This window comes from Pongo pygmaeus, chromosome X (genome assembly GCF_028885625.2).
Source record: "Pongo pygmaeus isolate AG05252 chromosome X, NHGRI_mPonPyg2-v2.0_pri, whole genome shotgun sequence".
Lineage (NCBI taxonomy): Eukaryota > Metazoa > Chordata > Mammalia > Primates > Hominidae > Pongo > Pongo pygmaeus.
In genome coordinates this window covers 47,321,155-47,347,350 of record NC_072396.2, presented here as the reverse complement: position 1 = coordinate 47,347,350, position 26,196 = coordinate 47,321,155, and the positions used below count along the sequence as shown (strand labels likewise).

Genomic DNA, 26,196 nt, shown 5'->3' with positions numbered 1-26,196 from the left:
TGAGTAGCTGCGACTACAGGTGTGCACCACCACACCTGGCTAATTTTTTGTATTTTTAGTAGAGATGGGGTTTCACCATGTTGGCCAGGCTGGTCTCGAACTCCTGACCTCAAGTGATCCGCCCACCTTGGCCTCCCAAAGTGCTGGGATTACTGGCATTAGCCACTGTGCCCAGCCCCTTTCTATAAATCTTTAGTATTTTGCTAGTACACATGTTTCATGAAAGGGCTATATATGCAAAGTGACCCCCAAATGCAGAAGGGGCTGAGAAACCAAAGAAGGAGGCAGATAAGTCCAGCTTGTCATCACAGGGTGATTTTATCGGGGAACTTAGGGACAGAAGTATGGTCTTGAGCAGCTGCAAGACAGGTAGATCTCCACACCATTACCCCCACCCCCAGACCCAGGGATTATAAACCACAGGAAAAGGTACACATGTTTCAGAGGGAATGAGTAGGAGTTTGATCTAAGGGCAGGATTTATGGTAAGGATGTGCTCTGACACAAGGAACAATAGATGAACTGGAAATCTCAGAGGCATTCCTGGAACCAGGGTTAATCACAAGTCAACATGGTGGATTAGCATCCAAGATGGAGTTACTTTAGCCTCCACAACAGGTTACTTACATAAAGAGCCACCATGTCAAATTTCAGTCTTTTTAATAAAAACCAATTTCCAGATGGGCCGACTTTTTTTTTTTTTTTTTTTTTTTGACAGAGTCTAGCTCTGTCACCCAGGCTGGAGTGCAGTGCAATGATCTCGGCTCACTGCAATCTCCGCCTCCTGGGTTCAAGCGATTCTCGTGCCTCAGCCTCCCGAATAGCTGGGATTACAGGCATGCGCGACCACGCCCAGCTAATTTTTGTATTTTTAATAGAGACAGGGTTTCACCATGTTGGCCAGGCTGGTATCGAACTCCTGACCTCAGGTGATCCGCCTGCCTCAGCCTCCCAAAGTGCTAGGATTACAGATGTGAGCCACCGTGCCCAGCCAAATGGGCTGACTTCTAGTTGACAAGATGGAATAGATGCACTTCTCCTTATTCCTCCCACAAAGTATAACTAAAAACTCCAAATATTATGTATAAAACAAAGATAAGAGTCTGAAGGGTGGAGAGAAGAAGGCCGACTGACTAGGAACCTTGGCAACTGAGGAATACCGTGACCCTGAGTTTTCTTTTTGCTGCCTCTATATCCTGAATGTTGTGTGTTAAAGAAGCCAGCAAGCCAGAAATGCCAATTGTGACAGATACACACAAAAAAGCCCTGAAAAAAGCCTGTTACCTCTAGCCAAAGGACAGGAAAGGTTCACTCTAAAAAGACAGAAACCAAGCACCACAATTAAAAAAAAAAAAAAAAAAAAATCCCCTCTCCTGTGAGCAAAGCCCTAGTGGGAAGCCAGGATCTCTGGACTGCCACCTTGACCTGGCAGTAACCAGGTGATGTGCCCCTTTCTCCACCAGTGTGGTGTCAGTGGAGGCCTGCTAAAATAGAAGATTTAAATAAGATTCGGAGATTCATAAGATAATTCTTCCAGTGTCCAGGACAATAAAAAGAGCACTTGTCAAACCAAGAACCAGGGAAATTTCAGCTTGAATGAGAAAAGACAACTGATACATACCAACACTGAGATGACACAGATGTTGAAATTATCTGAAACAGATTTTAAGTGGCAATCATAAACATCCTCAATTAGCCATTACAAACACACTTGAAGCAAATGAAAAAACTGAAATTCTCAGCGGACAAATATAATTTTTTAAAAAGCAACCAAATAGAAATTTTAAAATTGTAAAATACAATAACAAAAATTTAAAAACTCACTGGATGGGCTCAATAGCAGAATAGAGATGATAGAGTAAGGACTTAGTGAATCTAAAAATAGAACAATAGAAATTATCCAATCTGAACAACAGAAAATAGAGTTAAAAAAAGATAAACAGAGCCTCAGGGGCCTGTGGAACCAGCATGTCATCAAAGTTCCAGAAAAAGAGACTAAAAAAGTACTTGAAATATGGCTGAAAATTTCCCAAATTTGGCAGAAGACATAAATTTACAGATTCAAGAACTTGAGCAAACCCCAAAGAAGAAAAGCTCAAAGAAATCTACACCAAGCCATGGCATACTCAAACTTCAGAAAAGTAAAGACAAAGAAAAAAATCCTGAAGGCAACTAGAGAGAAATTACACATTAATTATGGGAACAACAATATGAATGCCAACGGATTTTGTATCTGAAAGCATGGGGGTCAGAAGGAAGTGACACGACAGTTTTCAAGTGCTGAAAGAAAATATCTGCCAATCCAGATTTTTCTTTTTTTTTTTTTTTTGACAGAGTCTCACTGTCGCCCAGGCTGGAGTGCAGTGGCGTGATCTTGGCTCACTGCAACCTCCGCCTCCTGGGTTCAAATGATTCTCATTCCTTGGTCTCCCAAGTAGCTGGATTACAGGCGCCCGTCATCACACCCAGCTAATTTTTGTATTTTTAGTAGAGATGGGGTTTTGCCACGTTGGCCAGGCTGGTCTTGAACTCCTGACCTCAAGTGATCCACCTGCCTTGGCCTCCCAAAGTGCTGGGATCACAGGTGTGAGCCACAGTGCCCAGCCTCGATCCAGATTTCTATATCCCATGATAATATCCTTCAGGAATGAAGGTGAAATAAAGACATTTTCACATGAAAGAAAACTAAGATAATTTTTGCCAACAGAACTTTTATAAAAGAATTGCTAAAGTTCTTCCCCAGAGAAAGGAAATGATAAAAGGAGGCTTGAAATATCACAAATGAAGAAAGAACAACGGAAAGGTAAAATATGAGTAAATGTAATAAACTATTCTCTTGAGTTTTTAAAATTATTTTTGATGGTTGAGGCAAGGTAACATTGTATGATGTGGTTCTCAATATATGTAGAGAAAATTTTTAAGAGACTATTTAAGGGGCAGGATAAAGGAACCTAAATGGAGATTAGTTTTCTACATTTCACTGGAGGTAGTAAGATGTTGACACCAGTAGGCTGTGATAAGTTACATATGTATAATTCAAGGAAACCACCAAAATAAACATACAAAGAGATACACTCAAAAACACTACAGATAAAATGAAATTCTAAAAAATGTTCAAGTAACTCGAAGATAGGAAAAGGAAAACAAAGGAATAAAAACAGAGGGAACAAACAGAAATCAAATTGAAGTCCTAAAATATCAATAATTAGATTAAGTACAAATGGTTTAAATATATAAACTAAAAGAGATTGGCAAAATGGATTTAAAAACATTACCATTAATTTCTAATATAATGAGGTGGGTTGAAAGTAAAAGGCTGAAAAGGATACACCATACAAACATTAATCAAAAGAAAGGAAGAGTAGCTCTATTAATATTAGATAAAATAGACTTCAGAGCAAAGAAAATTACCAGGGACAAAGAAGAATGTTATGTAAGGTTGAAAGAGTCAATCCAAAAACAAGATATAGCAATCCTAAATATGTACAGAGCAAATAGCAGAGCTTCAAATTTCCTGAAGCAAAAACTGAAAGAACAGAAAGAAGAAATGGACGAGTCTATATTTATAGTTGAAAACTTCAACACCATTCTTTCAACAAATGATGGACTCACTAGACAGAGAGTCAGTAAGGATACAGAAGGACTGAACAGTACCATCAACCAACAGAATTGAACTGACATTTATAGAACATTCCACCTATTAACAGAATACACATTATTTTTAGGTATACATGGAACATTCACAACATGAACCTATCCTGGTCCACAAAACAAATCTGAACAAATGTTTAAAAATTGAAATAATAATAATAAATAACCATAGTGTAATCACACTAGAAGTCAATAACAGAAAGACAGCAGGAAATTATCCAGAAATTTTAAAGTTAAAGAACATACTTAAATACAATTCATTGAAAATAAAACTATATTGAATGAAAATGCAACATCAAAATTTGTGAAGCTAAGAGGAAAATGTATAACACTAGATACATGACAAAAAAAGATCTCAAATCAATAATCTATGTACTTACCTCAAGAAACTAGATGATTAAAAAAAACCCAAAACAAGCAGAAGTAAGGAAATAATTAAGATAAAAGGAGAAATCAGCAAAACTGAAAACAAAAACAATCAAAAGACAATGAAACAAAAAGCTGGTACTTTGAAAAGATCAAAAAACCTCTATCAGCCAGGTACAGTGGCTCATGCCTGTAATCCCAGCACTTTGGAAGGCCAAGGCGGGTGGATCACTTGAGGCCAGGAGTTCAAGACCAGCCTGGCCAACACGGCAAAACCCTGTCTCTACAAAAAATACAAAAATTAGCCGGGTGTGGTGATGAGCACTTGTAGTCCCAGCTACTCGGGAGGCTGAGGCAGGAGAATTGCTCGAACCCAGAAGGCGGGTGAGCTGAGATTGCATCACTGTACTCCAGCCTGGGCAATGGGAGTGAGACCCTGTCTCAAAACAAAACAAAACAAAAAAACCAGAAAACAAACAAACAAAAAACTTCTATCAAGACTGACAACAGAAAAAGAGAAGACAAACATACCAGTATCAGCAATGTAACAGGGGTTCTCATTACAGACACCACAGACATTAAAAGGCAAAAGAAAAAAAAATTACTAAAAACAACTCTACATCCATTAATTTGACAATTTAGATGAAATGGACCAATTCCTCAAAAAGCACAAACTACTATAACTCACCCAATATGAAATAGATAATTTGAAAAGTCCTGTAACTACTAAAAAATTGAATTAATAGTTAAAAGGCTCTTGAAAAAGAAATCTCATTCATGTCCTTTGCTGGGACATGGATGAAGCTGGAAACCATCATCCTCAGCAAACTAACACAGGAACAGAAAACCAAACAGCACATGTTCTCACTCATAAGTGGGAGCTGAACAATGAGAACAGATGGACACAGGGAGGGGAACATCATACACTGGGGCCTGTCAGGGGGTGTGGGGCAATGGGAGGGAGAGTATTAGGACAAATATCTAATGCATGCGGGGCTTAAAACCTAGATGATGGGTTGATAGGTGCAGCAAACCACCATGGCACATGTATACCTATGTAACAAACCTGCACATTCTGCACATGTATCCCAGAACTTAAAGTAAAATAGAATAAAAAAGAGATATTTTTTTAAAAAAAGAAATCTCGGCCAGGCGCGGTGGCTCACACCTGTTATCTCAGCACTTTGGGAGGCTGAGGCGGGCAGATCACTTGAGGTTAGGAGTTCCAGACCAGCCTGGCCAACACGGTGAAACCCTGTTTCTACTAAAAATTCAAAAACTAGCTGGGTGTGGTGGCGCACCCCTGTAATCCCAGCTACTGGGGAGGCTGAGGCAAGAGAATCGCTTGAACCCAGGAGGTGGAGGTTGCAGTGAGCCGAGATCGCACCACTGCACTCCAACCTGGGCGACAGAGTGAGACTCCGTCTGAAAAAAATAAAATAAAAATAAAATGAAATATAGTGACAATACCAAATACTGTGAAGATGTAGAAAAATTTGATCTTTCAGACATTGTTGGTGGGAATGTAGAAGGGTACAGCTGCTCTCGGCAACAGTTTGGTAGTTTCTTTTAAAACTAAACAGACACTTCCACACGATCCAGCAATTGCATTTCTGGACATTCATCCTAAAGAAGTGAAAACTTATGTCCACACAAAAACCCATACACAAATATTCATAGTAGCTTTATTTGTAATAGCCAAAAACTGAAAACAATCCAAATGTCCTTCAGTGAGTGAATGGTTAAACAAACTGGTACAACCATACCATGAAATATTACTCAGCAATGAAAAAGAACAAACTATTATTACACAAGACAACCTGGATGAATCTCCAGAGGATTACAACTGAGTGAAAAATGCCAATCTCAAAAGGTTACATATTATATAACATTTATATAACATTATTGAAATAACACAATTATAGAGATGGAGAACATATTAGTGTTTGCCAGTGAAAGGGGTGGGATAGGGTAGGGTATGTAATGATAATGAGGGTAGCACAAGAGAGTTTTTTTGTGTTGATGGACTAGCTTTGTGTCTTGATTGTAGTGGTGTTTACACAAATCTATATATAATAAAATTACACAGATCTATACACACACACAAAATGAGTACACGTAAAAACTGCGGAAAATTGAATAAGGTCTGTTGTTAGAACTCACCAGTGTCAATTTCCTGGTGTTGATATTGATCTACATATAAGGTATTCCTTTGGGGGAAGCTATGCGAAGGGTACACTGGACCTCTTGTACTGTTTTTGCAACTTCCTGTGAGTATATTATTTCTGCAGTGGCGTGGTCGTAGCTCACTGCAACCTCAAATTCCTGGGCTCAAGTAATCCTCCCACCTCAGCCTCCTGAGTAGCTAAGACTACAGGCGCACCCAGCTAATTTTTTATTTTTTGTAGAGACGGGATGCCCTTATGTTGCCTAGGCTGGTCTTGAATTCCTGGGCTCAAGTAATCCTCCCGCCTTGGCTTCCCTAAGTGCTGGGATTAAAGGCATCAGCCACCACACTCGGCCTATATAATTATTTCAAAAATAAAAAGTAAAAAAAAAAAAATCTGTCATTGTTTCTTTGTGCAACGTGTTGAGCTCTTCACTTGGGTTGCTTTAAAGACCGGAAACAAACTTGGCATTAACTCAGGATGGTTTTGTCAATGACTAACCAAGTGCTAAATGTTGCCAGGTCAGATCCCATTTCTCAACAAACTTTTATGGAGAGTACTACCAGCCCAACATCTGTACCCATAAGCACTCTTTTATATCCTTTTATTTAAAAATCTTTGTATCTACCCAAAAGGCTGCTTTTCATGCAGGTTCATATTTTTTAATGAATCGCTGGCAGTACAAGGTGAGGGAAGGAGAGATGTGTGCTCTGAAAGAACTATTGCTGCTGCTGGGGTATTTGAAGAACTTAAATGAAGTACTGCTAATTCAGGCGGGGCAACCTCACAAGGCCCTTTCTTTCTGCAATGGGTTCCTATTCCCCCGTGTTGGCCTCTAGTTCCTGAATGTCCTTGAACTATGTCAGAGATGCTTATATATCTTCCGGTTCTGACTTACACCTTCATGAGACCTGTAGCTCCCAAGTACACCTGTAGCTCCCAAGTATACCCTAAGTAAACTATCAGCTAATTTCCTACCATTTCTCAATATTTTTGGTTGTGTTTAAAACATAAACGTGTCTATGAATTCTTAGTGTGATGTTTCCTCAAACTCTTAAGTCCCCAGTATCTTAAATAGAGGATTAAGAATTTAATTCACTCTTTTTTTTTTTTTTTGAGACAGAGTCTCTCTCTGTCACCCGGGCTGGAGGGCAGGGGTGCGATCTCGGCTCACTGCAGCCTCTACCTCCTGGGTTCAAGCAATTCTCTGGCCTCAGCCTCCCGAGTAGCTGGGATTACAGGTGCCTGCCACCACACCTGGCTAATTTTTGTATTTTTAGCAGAGATGGGGTTTCACTATGTCGGCCAGGCTGGTCTCAAACTCTTGACCTTAGGTGATCTGCCCACCCTGGCCTCCCAAAGTGCTGGGAATTACAGGTGTGAGCACAAGGATTAAGAATTCAATTCACTCTTAATCCAGATCCCAACTCTTCTTAATATTATGGGGCCCTGTTCATATGGAGCAATGAAATACTCATCTTTGGGTGCATATTTAGAACTCAAACCCTCAGTTTACCAGCCAGCTGCAGTTACCAAGTAGCTAGTTTTGTCCTTTTTTTCAGCTGCTAGATGTCTGACAAGGAAAAATTAAAATTTTAAGCTGCTAAACTTCTTGGTTACAACTGTTTCCACTTGCCCAGAATCTGGGGAGAATGAAAATGTTTGCTACTCTCTGTATCACCTGAAACAATCATAGACCCTTTTGTTTATTCCTAAGTCAGAACTATTTAAAGACCTATCCTGTAATAATAGAAAATTCATAATAAAAAAACTGTCTTCATGCAATTAATCTCAAGAATTATAAAGGTTTTTATATACCATTGTTTTGAAAAGCAACGCATAAAAGGTTTTTTGTAAAAAAAAAAAAAAAAGTGACATTGAAATGTGAGGTCATTCCTCAATATTCAAATAATTCAAGAATTGGCTTTCACTTAAAAAAAAAAAGCATGGTTATTTATTTAAAGATTGAAAGTCATACTTCAATGAGCTGGGTGTAATTTTATCTCCTTTGCTACAGTTCCCTTGAGTGTTTAAATGACCAGCCAGGCCCTAAATGCAGCTGGTTGACCTACTAATAGCCTCATTGCCATCAAAGGGAAACTTCATTCTGGGTCTATGGAGCCTGGATTGCAAGCAGTTGGCTCAGCTGAGGCTCCTGGGGCTACAGCAGAATAACTCAGGAAGACGCGCTTTTAGCATTTTAATCATACTTTCTTCAATCTTTGAAGCCGGGATGGGGGAGGGGGATGAATCAACTTCCTGCTGGCTTTAAAGTTAGAGAACAGAAGATTCAAGCCAATGAACTTGCAACCGGCTCTGCCTCTCTCAGTGGACTTCCTGTGCCCCCCATTTCAAGTCAGGTAATGAGCCTAGGGCCTCCCAAATGAATCTGGGAACTTGCACGGGGACCTCATTTCTACTCCTTGAATTGCGTTTGTCAATTTGGGCCTGCTCTTCTTCAAGTTTTTCTTGGTCTTGCCTCCAGAACGTACGTGCCTGTGACTGGACTCAGTTATCCTGTCCCTGCCCACACACTTGCGCCAGGTGAGGCACCCTGGATTGACCACCAAAACTACTTCACAGATGCTAAAAGTTGGTGCTGGAGCTTAGCACTTGAGAGAGCTGAGATTTCCGAGTATTCAGCAGGTCCTGTTATCACCAGCTGGATGACTTTCCAGCCTATTGTAACAGCCTTCCTCCTGGACCACCTCCAGAACAAATGGGCTGAGGAAGGGCTTGAGCGTCCTTTGCAACGGCTGTGTCCTTATGGGGTCTTCTCCCAGCATCCTAAACTGAAACCACACTTTGTGGATGATGTTAATATCTAAGCTTATCTGTTAACCCAGGTTAAGCTTTCTTAACCTTCCTGTTTTCACTTCAAATTAGCAACTACAGTGCCATGGAAAACGGAAATGAGTGACAATGTTTACAACAATAGCACCATTAAGTTGTTTTTTAAGGGAGCTGCTTAGGGATAATGTTAAAATAATATTTGAAATAGCAGAAATCTCGAAGTACATTCCCTCATTGTGACTCCAAAGCAAAATGTAATAGGAAACATTTAGTTTGCTAATATAACTGCACCCCCAGATAGCCTGGAAATGTACTTTAAACAGCATTAAATGTTATTCATAATTTCCAGACATTTAATCTGAAAAATTATGTGGCAGTGGCACGGGGTGCTAGTTATTTATACTTGCACTAGTCAGTAACAGTTTCAGTCGTATTCAACTTGAAACAACTCTCCACTCAGGTTTAAAAAGAAACAGAGGCTGAGTCAAAACAAAACAAAAACAAAAAGACAAAACTCTGGACTGGGGAGTGAGGGGAGAAACTTGCCTGGACTTGGATGGCCCCAGTGGAGAGCTGAAGAGACACACACTCCCGCCGTCACCTCCCACCGTGGGAGGAATTCAATGTAAAATCTCAATCCATGTGAGTCATTCAAGCCCAGAGTCAGCCAGTACAAAAATTAAATGGGCATTATTTTTCCTCTTATTCTAGAATAGAATAAGATAATAACATCTCTCCAGTTTTATGATACCCACCCCAGCTAAAAATTTCCCAAACTTTTGAGCTCACTTGAGAACAAATGGATGCACACCAAACCAGTATTAATAAAACCTGGAGCCAGGTGCGGTGGCTCACGCCTGTAATCCCAGCACTTTGGGAGGCTGAGGCGGGTGGATCAGCTGAGGTCGGGAGTTTGAGACCAGCCTGATCAACATGGAGAAACCCCATCTCTATTAAAAATATAAAATTAGCTGGGTGTGGTGGTGCATGCCTGTAATCCCAGCTACTCGGGAGGCTGAGGCAGGAGAATTGCTTGAACCTGGGAGGCGGAGGTTGTGGTGAACAGAGATTGTGCCATTGCACTCCAGCCTGGGCAACAACAGTGAAACTCCATCTCAAAAAAAAAAAAAAAAAACTTGGAAACAGCTGAGTTTGCCTAGTTGACTTTTGTTTTTTCCTTTCATTGAGCTGCTCCAAGATATAAATTTAGTTGACATACCTAATTGCTTTTGTGAGTAAAGTTGCTCCCAACTCCAATAAAGGAACTGACTCAGTATTTTATAATATATATTTGGACAAGCCACCTGCAGATGTTTGCGATCCACTAAGTGAGAGTGGAAGGGATTTGGGAGAGCACAGAGCTGGGAAGTGACCTGGAGCTTAGATCTGCAATTCAGGCTGCCATTGGCACCCATAGGGGTTATCAGTCAAATGAGCAACTGAAGTTTCCCTACCCCCACACTGGGACTGCCCAGGAAGGCTCATTCTCTGCCCTTGATCAGTTTTAAGATTCCCAGGTTAGAATGGCTAGTCAGTGTACAGAATCTATGGACCAGCCAAACTCTAGCCAATCACTGCAGGTATCTCTCCCTGCAGAGTGAGGCAGTATGTTTGTTCCACCCTTTCCTAGCCTTTCTTGTCCATGGTCTTGTGGGAGTAAAGTGGCTCCATGGCCTAGAGCAGGTTCGTGTTGGCATAGGACATTAGATCATGGAGGCCAGTCTACAGGATTGCTGGAGATTGCTGCACCAAGGATCAAGACATGGATTTTTCCTGAGCTCAGATGATTTCTCTTCCCCTTTGACTGTTGAAAAATTAAAATGGCTGGGTGTGGTGACTCACCCCTCTAATCCCAGCACTTTGGGAGGCCGAGGCAGGCGGATCACTTGTCAGGAGGTCAAGACCAGCCTGGCCAACCTGGGGAAACCCTGTCTCTACTGAAAATACAAAAAAATTAGCCAGGTGTAGTGGCAGGTGCCTGTAGTCCCAGATACTCTGGAGGCCGAAGCACGAGAATCGCTTGAACTCAGGAGGCACAGGTTGCATTGAGCCGATATCGTGTCACTGCACTCCAGCCTGGGCAACAGAGCAAGACTCTGTCTCAAAAATAAATAAATACATACATAAATAAACATGAAGTAAAATTATTTTAAAAGGCATTCAATAATGTTAGGAATTTTGTTATTCTTTGCGAGGGATGTGTATGTTTTTGGCCAATCATCTCCTTTCTACAAAATTGCCCTCTGTAATTCCTAGCAGCTAGAAAATGGGAGGGTGGGCCAGGTGTGGTGGGTCACCCCTGTAATCCCAGCACTTTGGGAAGCCAAGGTGGATGGATCACCTGAGGTCAGTAATTCGAGACCAGCCCGGCCAACGTGGTGAAACCACATCTCTACTAGAAATATAAATATTAGCCGGGCGTGGTGGCGCATGCCTGTAGTCCCAGCTACTCCGGAGGCTGAGGCACAAGAATTGCTTAAACCTGGGAGGCAGAGGTTGCAGTGAGCCCAGATCACGCCACTGCACTCCAGCCTGGGCAACAGAATAAGACTGTCTCAAAAAAAAAAAAAAAAAAAAAGAAAGGAAAAGAAAAAAAAGAGAAAGTGGGAGGGTGCAGAAAGACAACAAAGAGGAACTTTTTTGTTGTTATTTGCAGAGCCTGAAAAATGTGTTTTTTTCCTTTATTATATCCATGTTAGTGATATTCTTTATTATAGCAAGAGACAGATCTACTTCTCTTACTTCTAAAATCTGTGTATTTAACATATGCCAGTTCTTGGCTGGTCGCCAGTTGGTCCTATTTTTAAAATATTATGTTGATTTAAGCATTTTTGGCTTACTGTTCCTATAATTTCTCTGAGGCAGTAAAGAGTCCTTTTTGAGAAAATATGGTCTCAGTCATGGGAAAAGTGACCTCAAAGCTCTGGTACAATTTTTCCTAATGTCTACCTTATCTGTCTGGATGTAATGACTTCTTCAATTAGCCTCTGAGTTCCCTCCTAAAGCTGCTCATAACTTTCCTCACTTCATCATCTTTACTGAAGAACTCACAGTCTTGATCATGGCTGCACTCCCCATGCCTTACAAAGCTTTCTGTGATGTTCTATTTCAGGGCAGAATTACACACTTCAGCCCTTCAGTTAGGTTGGCTTCCTGGTCTCCAACCTGCTGGATACCATGACCCAGTGATATTAAAATCAAACAAGCACTCCCTCTAGGCATTTGGATTTCAGGCCAGACTTCAGGCTTCTTACTGGCCTACTTACTGGCCCAAAGAGTACCCTGCATCTATCTTCAGGGCACCTTTTTTTTTTTTTTTTTTTTTTTTTGAGACAGTTTCACTCTTGTTGCCCAGACTGGAGTGCAATGGTGCGATCTCGGCTCACCACAATCTCCGCCTCCCGGGTTTAAGTGATTCTCCTGCCTCAGCCTCCCGAGTTGCTGGGATTATAGGCATGTGCCACCACGCCTGGCTAATTTTATATTTTTAGTAGAGGCGGGGTTTCTCCATGTTGGTCAGGCTGGTCTTGAACTCCCAACCTCAGGTGATCTGCCTGCCTTGGCTTCCCAAAGTGCTGGGATTACAGGTGTGAGCCACCGCACCCGGCCAAGGCACCTTTTAACATTCTAGAAAGGGCTTCGATTCTGTAAGCAAAACGTGTCTACCTCAGTGGCTATTTTCAGAATGTGACTCTACAGCAAAGTTCTTCCTGCTCCCATCCATTTCATGGGAGGGGAATCTGCTGGCACAGAATATAGTCATCATTGAAATCAAATGTGGTGGCCCTCTTTCACAGCCTCTTAATCTCCAAATTTAAAAATATTCACCATCAGAAGAACTGGAAGTCATTACGTTAAGTGAAATAAGCCAGGCATAGAAAGACAAATATTGCATGTTCTCACTCAGATGTGAGCTAAAAAGGTTGATCCCATGGAGGTAGAGAATAGAATGGTGGTCACCAGAAGCTGCAAAGGGTGTGGGGGTTGTCGTGGAGACAGATTGGTTAAATGGGTATGAACACACAGTTAGATAGAAGAAGTAAATTCTAAGTTCAATAGCAGAGTAGGGTGACTACAGTTGTTAACAACAGTGTATGGTATATTTCAAAATAGCCAGGAGAGAGGACTTAAAAACTTCCCAACACATAAAAATTATAAACACTCGAGGTGATGGGCACCCCAATACCCTGACTTGATCATTAAACACTGTGCATGTAACAAAAAAATCACATGTACTCCATAAACATATACAAATATGTATCCATAACAAATTTTTAAAAATATTTATCATCAGCTGATGCTCTAATTTATTCTCAGCATCCAGCAGGGTGGTCTTAATTATGAACAGGGTCAGCTGCAGAAAATGTCAGACCTGGCCACTGGCTTGGTGCCAGGGTGCCAAGGAGGCTGGGGAGCAAAGCTGAAGGACTCCAATTATAGACACATCGCTGAGCTCCGCAATTTTCTATTTTCTCCAATTAAAACTGCTTCCTATTCAATTCCCAAACAGTTCCCACTTGCCTGTGTACTTGAATTTGAGCCAGAGCTGTTTCTTAATCCCTACTATTCTTATTTTATACTGTACCTCAGCAGAAATGTCCCTTTCAATAGAGCAAGTTCCTTTTATTTCCACTACGAAGCAAGAGGCTGAGGAGCCAGGAGACCTCACAAAGAGAGGGGTTCATTTATTAGTCACCTTGTTCAACTGGAACGTCAGACACAAAAAAGTGAGGCCAGTTTAGTTTTTTTCGTTTCATTCTTTTCTGGCCTGCTCATGCTGAGGGCAGGCTGAGACAAAGCATAATGAAGAATGTTAAACCAGCTGTTTGTAAATGTTTTTCAAAAGCATCACTCCCAACTATTTATATTACATTCGTATTCATGGGAAGAAAATCTCTGCCAAGACAAAAAAAAAAAAAACCTCTTAGAAAACCGTCTGAATCCTGCCTCAAAAACTGCAAATGGGCACTTCTGCCCTTCCCCTGCTGAGACCACAAAGAGGGCTGTCAGGAACATAGAGAAAATGTATGAATGGTTAAACCTTATTTAAAATCAGCCTAATTTCCCCAGTGATAGGGTCCCCAAATTGTTTATGCTCGAGTCAATAAGTACAATCCCCTGCAACAGTACCCGAAGAAGGCCACCTGAACAAGAACCTTGCTAAAACCTGATGTCCTGTCGAAGTGTGGTTTTCTAAAGGGATAATTTTTATATCAAAATGTATCCATTTCTTCAAAATAATCACAAAAATAACACTCTCCAGATACATGTGGACTGTAGAAGGGCTAAGAAGTTGATTTCATTTTGGCATTCTAGTGACTACAACCCAAAGTATGAGGCCATCATTCATCATCAGAGATGAACTGTAGGGTCAGAGAGAGCCAGGATGCCAGCAGCAAGAATTTTCCATTCATCAAACTGGCCAAGATGAAAAAATGAAATCAAATCTATGTTGTTGAAAGTCTGGGAAACAGATGCTCCAAGAAATTGCTGCTGGTAGTGAATGTTGGCCGACTTTGAAGAACATTACCTCTCAAAATGTACAAAGCATATAGCTTTTGCTATATAAGGTCACTCCGCTATAGGAATTTTTCTGACAGATATACTCACATGTATGCAAATACAAGGACCCTACTAGAAATGCAATGAAATAGAGCACAAAACTATAACAACTAAATGCCCTACAGTATGGAACTAGGAGCTAGTTAAATATGTTATGATACATTCCTACCATGAAATACAATATAGCTATTAAAAAGAAGATGAAACGGGAAGATTTTCAAAGCAATAAGTGAAAAAAGTGCAGAACAATAAATAGATTTCAATCCCATTTGTGTATAAAAAGGCTATATTTTTCTGCCGGAATGTGCATAAAACATTTCTAGACATATACTACAAGAAATGTTGTGGCTGCTTCTAGGAAGTGAGACTGGCAGGTATTTTATAAACTTCTATCCTGTTAAATTCTATTTTTGGCCAGGCGCAGTGACTCACGCCTGTAATCCTAGCACTTTCGGAGGCTGAGGCGGGCAGATCACCTGAGGTCAGGAGTTCGAGACCAGCCTGACCAACATGGAGAAACCCTGTCTCTACTAAAAATACAAAATTAGCTGGGCGTGGTGGCGCATGCCTGTAATCCCAGCTACTCGGGAGGCTGAGGCAGGAGAATTGCTTGAACCCAGGAGGTGTAGGTTGAGGTGAGCCGAGATCGTGCCATTGCACTCCAGCCTGGGCAACAAGAGCGAAACTCCGCCTCAAAAAAAAATTTCTATTTTTACCACATGCTTATGTTATTTCTACAATTTTTTTTTTCTGAGACAGAGTCTCGCTCTGTCGCCCAGGCTAGAGTGCAGTGGTGCGATCTCAGCTCACTGCAACCTCTGCCTCCCGGGTTCAAGCAATTCTCGTGCCTCAGCCTCCTGAGTAGCTGGGATTACAGGCACGCACCACCATGCCTGGCTAATTTTTGTATTTTTAGTAGAGACAGGGTTTCACCATGCTGGTCAGACTGGTCTCGAACGCCTGACTTCGTGATCCGCCTGCCTCGGCCTCCCAAAGTGCTGGGATTACAGGCATGAGCCACTGCACCCGGCCCTTATTTATTTATTTATTATTATTATTATTATTATTTTTTTTTTTGGAGACAACGTCTGGCTCTATCACCCAGGCTGGAGTGAAATGGCGCAATCTCAGCTCACCTCAACCTTTGCCTCCAGGGTTCAAGTGATTCTTCTGCCTCAGCCTCCTGAGTAGCTGGGACTACAGGTGCCCGCCACCACGCCTAGCTAATTTTTGTATTTTTAGTAGAGATGGGGTTTCACTATGTTGGTCAGGGTGATCTCGAACTCCTGACCTCAAGTGATCCGCCCACCTCAGCTTCCCAAAGTGCTGAGATTACAGGCATGGGCCACTACGCCTGGCCCGGAAATCCTTTTAATTTGACTTCCTCTTCTTATTGGTAAGAACACCAAAGCTGAAAAGGTTTAGGGACTTGCCAAAGGTCAATTAAGTAGTAACCAGGAGAGGCAGGCCCTGATGCCTGGGTTCCCATGCCGTAATTCAAAAACTGACTTCATATAGAAAGCAAGGAATGACTGTTACTACTTTATGTCCACCCCTTGCTTTGTAGGACCAGCCTCCTTCCCTGTTCACTCATCAGACTTGACAAGTCTTGACTTTTCCTTAACACCGTATCCATCAGCTGAGGGGTCCTGCCAGGGAAGGCAGGCCCAAATGGGAGCTCCGAGAATGCCTTGATCAAAGGTAGCATTAACCTCACAAGGAGCAATAATGATTTGGACATGGATGTATTTTTAAAAATTGTTCACACCTTATTGCAGCCCTGCTACTCAGGTACCTATCCATGTGCACACACACATGTGCACACACACATCATCCTAACTTCCAGCTCTCTGGCTCAAACCTAGCACCCAGGTTGATATGCTATTAGGAGTCTGAAGAAATTTTGTTGAATGAGAAATTCTATATAGGAGCAATGTTTCAAAAATGCCCATTCTGGGCCGGGCACCGTAGCTCACACCTGTAATCCCAGCGCTTTGGGAGGCCGAGGTGGGTGGATCATGAGGTCAAGAGATCAAGACCATCCTGGCCAACATGGTGAAACCCCGTCTTTACTAAAAATACAAAAAAATTAGCTGGGCGTGGTGGCACACACCTGTAGTCCCAGCTACTCGGGAGGCTGAGGCAGGAGAATTGCTTGAACCTGGGAGGCAGAGATTGCAGTGAGCCGAGATCGCACCACTGCACTCCAGCTTGGCAACAGAGCAAGACTCCATCTCAAAAAAACAAAACAAAACAAAACAAAACAAAAAAAAGCCCATTCTTTAGCAGTCTGTGTGTAAGCAACAGCTTCACTTTTCAGTGATATTTATTTATCTTTTGAGACAGGATCTCTCTCTCTGTCATCCAGGCTAGAGTGCAGTGGCGCAATCACAGCTCATTGCAGCCTCGACTTCTTGGGCTCAAGCGATCCTCCTACCTCACCCTCTCAAGTAGCTGGGACTACAGATGTGTGCCACTACCCTCAGCTAGTTTAAAAAAAAATTGTAAAGATGCGGGGGGTGTCTCACTATGTTACCTAAGCTGGTTTTGAACTCCTGGCCTCAAGCAATCTTCCTGCCTCAGCCTCCCAAAGTGCTGGGATTACAGGTGTGAGCTACTGCACCCGGCCTCAGTGATATTTATACATAAGCCTATATAAAATGTTTGGGGCCCAGTTTCCTGATTAAAATAGAAAGATTTTCAAAATGATTTGGTGGTGGTTGATCGTTTCTTTTCCTGTTTACATGATTTCTTTAGAAAGAAAGCTTCCTGATTGTTAGGGTTCAAATTACAGGGTGTTTGTCTTCTTTCCTAATTTCTTTCAAAGGATGCATATGTCATGTCAAGAGCAAAGATCAAGGTGCCTTAAATGCCTAGTGGGATGAAACTTTGGGACCTACCAAGGGCAGACATTAAAGGGAGACATGCTGAAAAGGACAGGATAGCACATCAGTCTGTCCAGAACAGTGGTGGACAGTGTACAATGATGGATTATTAGATAATGAGCTACAGACAACAAAGCATTTGAAGGCATATGACAGGGTGATAAATGGACCTGTGTATAATTGAGGACATTTTCCCCTTTCCATGATAACACTCTACATCTGCTTGGCACTTCATAGCTCCAAGTTCTTTCATGTAAATTACTGTGGCAAGCAGTTCAGTGCTCATCAACAGCCCTTTATTCCCCATCCTGATCTTGTTCTGGTGGCAGCCTTCTGGTCCCACCTGGCCCAGGGGATGAACCATGACTGGTCCAAGCCAGAGGTTCTCAGCTTTGGCTATACAGTAGGATCATCTGGGGAGCTTTTCAAACATCCCAGTGCCTGGGTCTGGGGACTCCACTCCAGACTACTTAAATCAGAATCTCTGGGGGTGGAGCTCAGGCATTGGCATTAAAAAAATCAATAAAAAAGCTCCTCAGGTAAATGTAATGTTCAGCCAGGGCTGAGAACCACTGGTCTAAGCCAATCACAATGTTCCCATTCCCTTTCACCAATGATTGGGCTAGGGCAGGCTGTATAGCCCAGTTTTAGCTAATGTGACATAAAGGGACGTCGGCTGGTAAAAGGGGTTCTGGGAAAGGTTTTATAATTTATTAAGGCTGGGTGCAGTGATTCACATCCATAATCCCAGCACTTTGAGAGGCCGAGGCAGGCAGACCGCTTGAGCTCAGGAGTATGAGACTAACCTGGGCAACACAGTAAGAGCCCCCACTCCCCGCCCATCCCCAATCTTTGCAAAAAAAAATTTTTTTTAATGAAATAGAGTGGTGGTGTGCACCTGTAGTCCCAGCTACTTGGGAGGCTGAGGTGGGAGGATTGCTTAACCCTGGGAAGTTGAGGCTGCAGTGAGCCATGACACTGCACTCCAGCCTGGGTGAAAGATTGGATGTGGTGGTATGCACCTGTGGGCCCAGATGCTCGGGAAGCTGAGGTGGGAGGATCACTTGAGCCTGGGAGGAGGAAATTGCAGTGAGCCAAGATCACACCACTGTACTCCAGTCTGGGTGACAGAGTAAGAGCTGCCACTCAAAAAAAAAAAAAAAAAGAGCATGGCAGGAGGAAAAACCCCTCCACCCCTTACCGGCTAGATAGCTTCCTTCCTTTCTGTATTTTAATAACCCTGTGTCGTTGTGTGAAGATGTTATGCTTGGAGCTGTGGCTACCATCTTGTGACAGTGGGAAGATAAGCCAGTGCATGAAAGCCAAGATGTAAAAGATAGAAAGGGCCTAGGTCCTTGGTGACTAGGTTCAGGGTGCTACGGCCCCCAACCAGACCAGAAAAAACTTCACTGACTTCCTCACTGCCAAATCCTGTCCATTGGGTATGGACCATCCAGAAGTTATTCAGGTTAATTTACATGTGGCCTCTCTCCTCAGTTGAGCTGAGGGCATCCTGAGATGCCCTGTGGGGAGGATGGCTGTAAAGTTGTCAGCTTTCCTGTGTAGGCGCTGTCAGCATCTCAGGGATATTTTATTTGTTCAGTGGTTGGGACATATTAGCAATAAAGCTGAGTGTGCTTTCCACCTCATACTAGCCTGGCTGGAGTATCAGGGTGCTGCCAGGGAATGCCAAGGCGGGGGCCAGGTGAGGTATAAAAGAGAAGATTATGAGCTCTGGAGTCTAACACCAAACACTGTTCCACCCTCACCAGCCCAGGTATGACTTTGGGCAAATTACTTCTCTGAGTCTCGGATTCCTCATCTGGAAAACTGGTATAAATAATGATATATGTACAATGCCTAACTCAGTGCATGACACATAGCCCTTTGGTAAGGATCCCTCCCCCTCTCTTCTCCTCCCTTCTCTAGAATAGAGTGTGACAAACTTTTGGAAAACCCATCAGTGCGTCGGCAGCAGTAACGTTATCTTCCTAGGAACCAAGAATACAAGCATTGTAATCAATCCACTGATTTATGGTAAGTGCCCAATGTGGGAGGAAGGACTCAGTCACTAAAGTCTGGAGGAGCCTAAAGCTTGCTCCCAGATGTCCCTGCAGCCCTGCAAAGGAAGCCCCATCGGCCTTCCAAACAGCAACACCAGTGTCTTCCCTCACAGTCACTGTCACCCACACAGACTCTAACTTCCTAGAGGGCAAAGACTGTCCTCTACCCTCCTCTCTATTCTCTTTAATGCTTCACCCCAGCCAGTACTCAAATAGATGTCAGTAAAAATGAAAAAAAAAAAAAAGCAAAAGTTTCTGGGAGATTGTCATGTCTTAAAGCCATAAAATGCACAGCATTCTGCCCAGGGGAGGAGTTCCCTCAGGCCTGTGAAGAAGGGTTAGGGACAATTACTGTTACATCTGTAAATACAGGATCAGCAGATGAAAAGATGCTTTTGTTAAGATGTGACAAGTCACCCTGTGCCTTACCTTCCATCACTCTGGAAATCAGGAAAGAACACAGACTTCCTAGCAATTTCAGAAACTGACTAAGAAAACCATTTGATTACTGGGAGAAAAATTAGTTAGCCAGCTTCTGAAATCACTCTGAAACCCTGGTTCTGTAACAACAACAAAATCCCTCTTCATTAATATCTTCAACGTTTGTCCTCACAGCTTCATCTCAGGGGAATGCTGAATTACACTATAAAATAATGAATGGAAACTTAACTCACTTCCGCCCACCCAGCACTGCTTTTCCTCCTCCTCTGGACTGACTGCACAGTGCAGAAGGCGGCACCCTTCCAACTCACACAAAGTTTGGGGAAACACACTCCCATGTCACTAAGTAGACTCCTATGGTCAGCACTGTGCAGAACAAACCCTTCCCTCAGGCCATACACTGACCCACACAGAACACATTTTGAGACTGTTTAAGCCCCACTTTAGCATCTTCAGATACACAGAAAAAAACAAAAATGAAAAAACAAAAAAGGGGCAGTGTCTTTTCACAAAGCTCCTCCTGCAGTCACAAACTGCTACTGACAATTGAAGGCTCCATCTGTCAAACGGATGGGGTGGAGTGGGGGACACCCAACCCTGAGGTCTTGTCGACACTAGAGGAAGCTGACCAGGCAGCTTTTGTGACCTGATGTGAATGGGATATGGTCAAATATCCTGCAAATGCCAGCTACAGGGAGAAGGGGGAAGGGAGAGGAGGAGGGGAAGGGGGAGGAAGAGGAAGAGAGGGACAGGGGAAATGAGAGACGGAAGGAGGGGGAGGGGAGACGGAGAGGCGCACATGAGCCAGGGGAAAGCAAGTCTATTCACTACACAAGGGCCTGAGACACACAATGTGCAAGAAGTGTTGCAAGAGCCGCCTGACCGTGCCTGCGTGTTTGGAAACTCAGGAGAAAAGCCCTGGAGCCTTCGCATAAAAGAGAGAAGAAACATGAAACAGAAAGATTAGGGATAGGTAGGGTTAGAATCAATGCCTTTCCACCAAACTCTCTGCTTTTGGCTTTCTCTGTGCCTGTAAACACCATTGCAAAGTCTCCTTACAGGACAAACTGGCATCAAGATAACTCCATAATCATCAACCTCAAATGGTTTCCGAAATCCTATACTCCACATGTCAATTCCCAGTCTCAGGGCTCATTATGACTGCTTCAAACCTTCTCTACTCTCCTCAGCCCTCTGAAACCTCCTACTTCATACAGGGGAATGGGAGTGCGGAGACCTGGCTTCCACCTCAGTCACGCCTAAATATCCTCTCTTATCGCGGGATCTCCCTCTAAGGAGGCGCGAGGCTAAGCTGGAGATTCCGATGAACCTACCAAATTCTACGAGCAGGACTTTCCCATCCTCTTGGACCTGATCTGATAGAATGGGATCCAGCATGGTACCCTCTCCCCTACACTTCCCCCTCCCCCCTACACTTCCCCCTCCCCAGGCCATTCCAGGCTCCCGGAAAACCAGTCCCGGTCCCTGCCTTGCCCCGGGCCACCTTACCCGGATCCGTGCCGGGGACAGGGATGGGAGGCTACGTGGCGCCGTCGGCATCCATCTCCAGCGGCGTCTCCCCGTCCCTGGGCGGCTCCGCGTCGCCCTCCTCTCCGGTGAGAGGGTAGGCGAGCAGACGCATGGCTGGAGCGCAGGCGGCCTCCACCTGGCGCACCTGCTCTCGGCTCAGGCGCTCGCGCCAGGCGTGCACCGCCTCCCGGGCGTCGCGCGCTGACAGGTGGAAGGGCCGGTCGGCGCCGTAGGCCGCGCCGCGAGTCATGTTGAGCGCGAAGGCATCGAGCGCTGCGAGCGCGCGTAGCCCGGAGAAGCGCAGCAGGCGGCGCAGCTGGGCGCGTGGCTGCCGCACCAGGTCCTCATAGCGCAGCCTCAGGTAGCGGCGTCGCAGCCAGGCGGGCGCACCGCGCGCGAAAAGCAGATCGCGCAGCCAGGCTTCGCAGATCACCTCGAGCGCACCGGTCAGGAAGAAATCCGCGCGCGGCGCGGCGGGCAGCGCGCGAGACTGGCCCCCGGGGCGAGCACCCACGCCGTGCGCCAGCAGCACACGGTGGAAGCGGTCGCCCCTCTGCCGGGTGCGCAGCACCTGGATGCTCTCGCGCAGCAGTCCCTGCCTAGACTTGAGGCGCGAGTTGTGCACCGCCCTCGGGTCGCGGAAAAGCTGCACCACCTTCAGGTTGAGGCCTGGGTCACGCAACAGGGGCACCAGCACGCCCAGATCGAGCAGGCGCACGTCCTTGATGACCACCACCGGGTACTTTCGGCACTCGGCCTCCAGGGCGCGTATCGCCACGGGTGGGCAGCTGCGCTCGCAGGCGGTGTCCTCGACGAGGCCCACCTCGGCCCGGGCACGGGGTGCGCCAGGACACAGTGGCGGCGAGCAGATGACCTTGTTAGTCCGCCAGCGGAAGAGGGCGGCCGTGGTAAGATTGGCCGTGTCCGGGGCGCGCGCAGCGGGGTCCCCCGGCGGCGCGTACAGCCGCAGCACGGAGAAGTCGCAGCGGAAGAGCGAACGCAGCATGTCGCGCAGCGCGCCCTGCAAGCTCTCGGCGTCGCCCGGATACAGCGCCTGCCATAGATGCCACATGGGCTCATACAAGTAGAAAACGTCCGGGTGCTGGTTAAAGAGTTCGCCCAGGAAGGATGAGCCGGTGCGCCAGGTGGCATGCACGTAGATGTGCTGCTTCTCGCGAGACACTGCCTCCCCGACAGCGCCGCTGAGGTTGCTTGGGAACCGAGGGGACTGGTTCGCGCCCCCTTCCTCGGCGGCCCGCGCCTCCGCGCCCTGCTCGCGTTCGCCGGCCGCCGCCGCCTCCAGACTCCACACTCCCAAGCTGCGCTGCAGGCCGGGGCAGTGCTCGGCGCCCTTGTCCCCGTCGCGGCCGCCGTCCAATACGGAGGGGACGAGCAACAGCACCAGCGTGTACAGCACCAACAGCAGCGCGAACTTGCAGTACTCTCGGCGTCGCCGCCGCCGGCCCTTCATCGTTCACCGACCCTCCAGAGCGGGTCGGGCGCCAGTCTTCTCCCGTTCCTCAGAAATCCCGTCCCAGGTCCCCTCCTGTGGCCTCTCCCGGCCCCTCTGCGCCGGGAGGAGCAGAGCCGCGGGGCCGCGCATCCACAAGGGGAAACTTGGAAGGCGGTGGTGCTACTGACGGCGCCCCTGCCCTCTCGGCTCAGCCGCCGGAGAGCCGCCTATTGGCCGGCTTGGCAGCCGCCCGCCCCGCCTTTCTGCCCGCCTGGGTTCGCCCACGGCTCTGCCAGATCTGGGCGGGGCTGTAGCGGGGCTGGGAAGCCGGGTTACCGAGCCAGACCCCCACCTTTCCCCAAACCCTCCGTAATGAAGTCTTCATCAATGACTTCAGGCAAAGGAGGGGCCTGTGTGTACAGAATGTACCCAGTAAAGGGCCATAGACCCCACCCGGAGAAGGCCACTGCCTCTTCTGTTTTATGTCCCCTGCCTAGCCATCGCTATCCTAGGCAGATAACCACTCGCCACTATCTACATCCAGCGCCCCCATCAGCCCTGGAGTGGATGTTACTGAGTTCTGGACTAAAAGATACAAAATTGTACGTGGCAGAGTGGTCCGGGGGGTTGGAGATACTACTGCATTCACGCAGCACATTTCATAAAGTCTAGCCTTTGTGAAATTCTAAGTGTTGTCTTCCTTAGGGTTTCACCAGCTGATGGGCTGTGCACATTTTACCAATACTCTGGGGCCCAGTTTGGTCATTTGTAAAATGTGAATAATTCTTAGTACCCATGTACCTCCTGGGATTGCGAGATTTGGGGGTTGTTACCACAGTATAACCCAGCCTATTCTGACACCTATGAGCAAAAGACATTTACAGAATCAAAGTGGTAGAATGGTGACCTTTCTCAGGAGCTTGGTGTTTAAAAGGACCCGTAAGAAGAAATGTGTACCCAAAGATAGATGAAAAAGAGACAGGAAGTCCAACAGGCAGATGAAGACTAGAGTTACTAAAATTCAAAACAGAACCAAAAAAGATACATTTTGCTCTGTTTCATCAGGCTAATGAATAAGGAAGTGAGAGCTTCTTTCACCAGCTTGGGGAAGGTGTTGTAAAGTTAATAAAACATAGAAAGCATATCTAGTTATCTCCACCAGGGGAAGGTGTTCAAATTGGAAGAGTGAGAACATATGCAATGCTCTCCACTGGTCTTTTTTATCACGGAAGCTACTCCACCTGTGAAACCACTGACTCAAGCATTTCGTTTTCTTTCCACAATTCCCCTCTTCTTCCAGCCAGTTGTTCAAATCTTCCCTATTCTCCAAACTCCACTTTTTGACCACCACCCCCACTTTCTTCTCAATTTTTCATATTCAGCTGAAAGATGCCATACCATTATTTTAATAACACTCCCTCCAATAAGCTAAACTCACGTGCCCTCTGCCTTTTCATTACTCATCTAGCAAAATCCCCCAAACCCTGCTTTTGGCTTTCTCTGTGCCTGCAAACACCACTGCAAAACATTTCTCCACAGGTGTGAGCCAGGCACAGTGGCTCACGCCTGTAATCTCAGCACTTTGGGAGCCCACAGAACAGATTGGCATCAAGATAACTTCATAATCATCAACCTGAAATGGTTGCTGAAATCTTATGTTCTTCATGTCACTTCCCAGTCTCCAGTTCCATTATGATGATTTCAAACCTTCTCTAGTCTCCTCAGACTTCTGATACCCCTCTTCCCCCACCCACCTCTTCTCAGCACATGACCTTACTGCCTACTTCATAAAGAAACCATGTTAGACAATCTCTCACTTCTCCACTACCAAACTCATATATGCATTGACCTCTGTACACATCTCCTTTGTAGCAAGGATATGATTTTACAATATTAATCTACAACTTTCCCTTCTGTTTTCACTTTTCCCTCCTCTCTGGCTTTTTTAGAAAGCTTTATTTTGAGACAGGGTCTGGCTCTGTCACCCAGGCTGGAGTGCGGTGGCACTATCACCGCTCACTGCAGCCTCAACCTCTCAAGCCCAAGCGATCTTCCTACCTCAGCCTCCCAAGCAGCTGAGACCACAGGCATGTGGACCACACCTAGCTAATTTTGTTTGTTTGTTTGTTTTTTTGTAGAGACCGGGGTCTCTATGTTGCCCAGGCTGGTCTCGAACTCGTGGGCTCAAGTGATCCTCCCACTTCGGCCTTGTGCTGGGATTACAGGCCTGAGCTACTGTGCCTGGCCTCCTCTCATCTTTTAAGCAAGTAGGTGGCTCTGTGCTGGTGTGAGGGGAGAGGTGTGGCTGGGCAGAATGCAAATAGTTGCTGGTGTTTCCCGCTCCCCACCCCCCCCCCACCCCCCCCCCACCAAAAGCCTCAACTCTGGTAGTGAAAAGTGTGATAGGTTTTTTAAATAACCACAAAGTATTCCCCTCCTCTGTTTTGCCCTTGGGCAATGCCTTCCCATACTGACTGGGATGACCATGTGGCTTGCATTGGCCTGTGGGACAGTAGCAAACATGACACAGCAAAGGTTTGAAAAATACTCCTGCTGTGGGAATTGCCCTCATCCTGCTCTTTGGAACCCTGAGATCGGCTTGTGAAGAAGCCTGGGTTAGCAACATGGCTCAGAAAATAAGCCCTCCCAGCTGAGGCCCCCCTACCCTCCAGACAAACAAGCCTGCTGACTGCCAGACAGGTGAGAAAGGAGATCCTCGACCAGTGCTTCTCAAACTTTAATGCTTGAAGGCTCCTGTCAAAATGCAGAAAGTGGGCCTGGCCCAACAGAAAGTTGGGATCACGCCTGTAATCCCAACGCTTTGGGAGGCCGACGCGGGTGGATATCCTGAGCCTAGGAGTTCGAGACCAGCCCGGGCAACATGGCGAAACCCCGTCTCTAGCAAAAATACAAAAAAAAATTAACCAAGCATGGTGGCGTGCACCTGTAGTCCCAACTACTTGGAAGGCTGAGGCGGGAGGATCACTTGAGCCCAGGAGGTGGAGATTGTAGTGAGCCGAGGTCATGCCACTGTACTCCAACCTGGGTGACAGAGTGAGACCTCATCTCAAAAAAAAAAAAAAAAAAAAAATGCAGAAAATGATTCATTACACCTAGGGTGGGGCCAGAGACACTACATTTCTTTTCTTTCTTCTTCTCCTTCTTCTTTCTTCTTCTTTTTTTTTTTTTTAAATGGACAGGGTCTTCTCTCCTTCTGTCACCCAGGCTGGTGGAAGGCTGCAGTGCAGTGGCGTGATCATAGCTCACTGCAGCTTCAACTTCCTG

At 45.3% G+C, this 26,196-nt stretch overlaps 1 protein-coding gene across 2 annotated transcripts in view; it reads right to left on the bottom strand.

Annotated features, from left to right (window-relative positions):
* The window catches only part of CHST7 (carbohydrate sulfotransferase 7), a 53,491-nt gene extending 30,099 nt beyond the window's left edge, over positions 1-23,392 (bottom strand). Inside the window, exon 1 of one of the 2 annotated variants that reach the window (XM_054471006.2) lies at positions 21,438-23,392. In XM_054471006.2, the coding sequence (XP_054326981.1) occupies positions 21,469-22,929 (1,461 nt within the window). In that variant the 5' untranslated portion in view covers positions 22,930-23,392 and the 3' untranslated portion in view covers positions 21,438-21,468. The remainder of the gene's footprint in view (positions 1-21,437) is intronic. The other variant, XM_063660315.1, reaches the window with a different exon arrangement.
* Between the last annotated feature and the right edge of the window lie 2,804 nt (positions 23,393-26,196).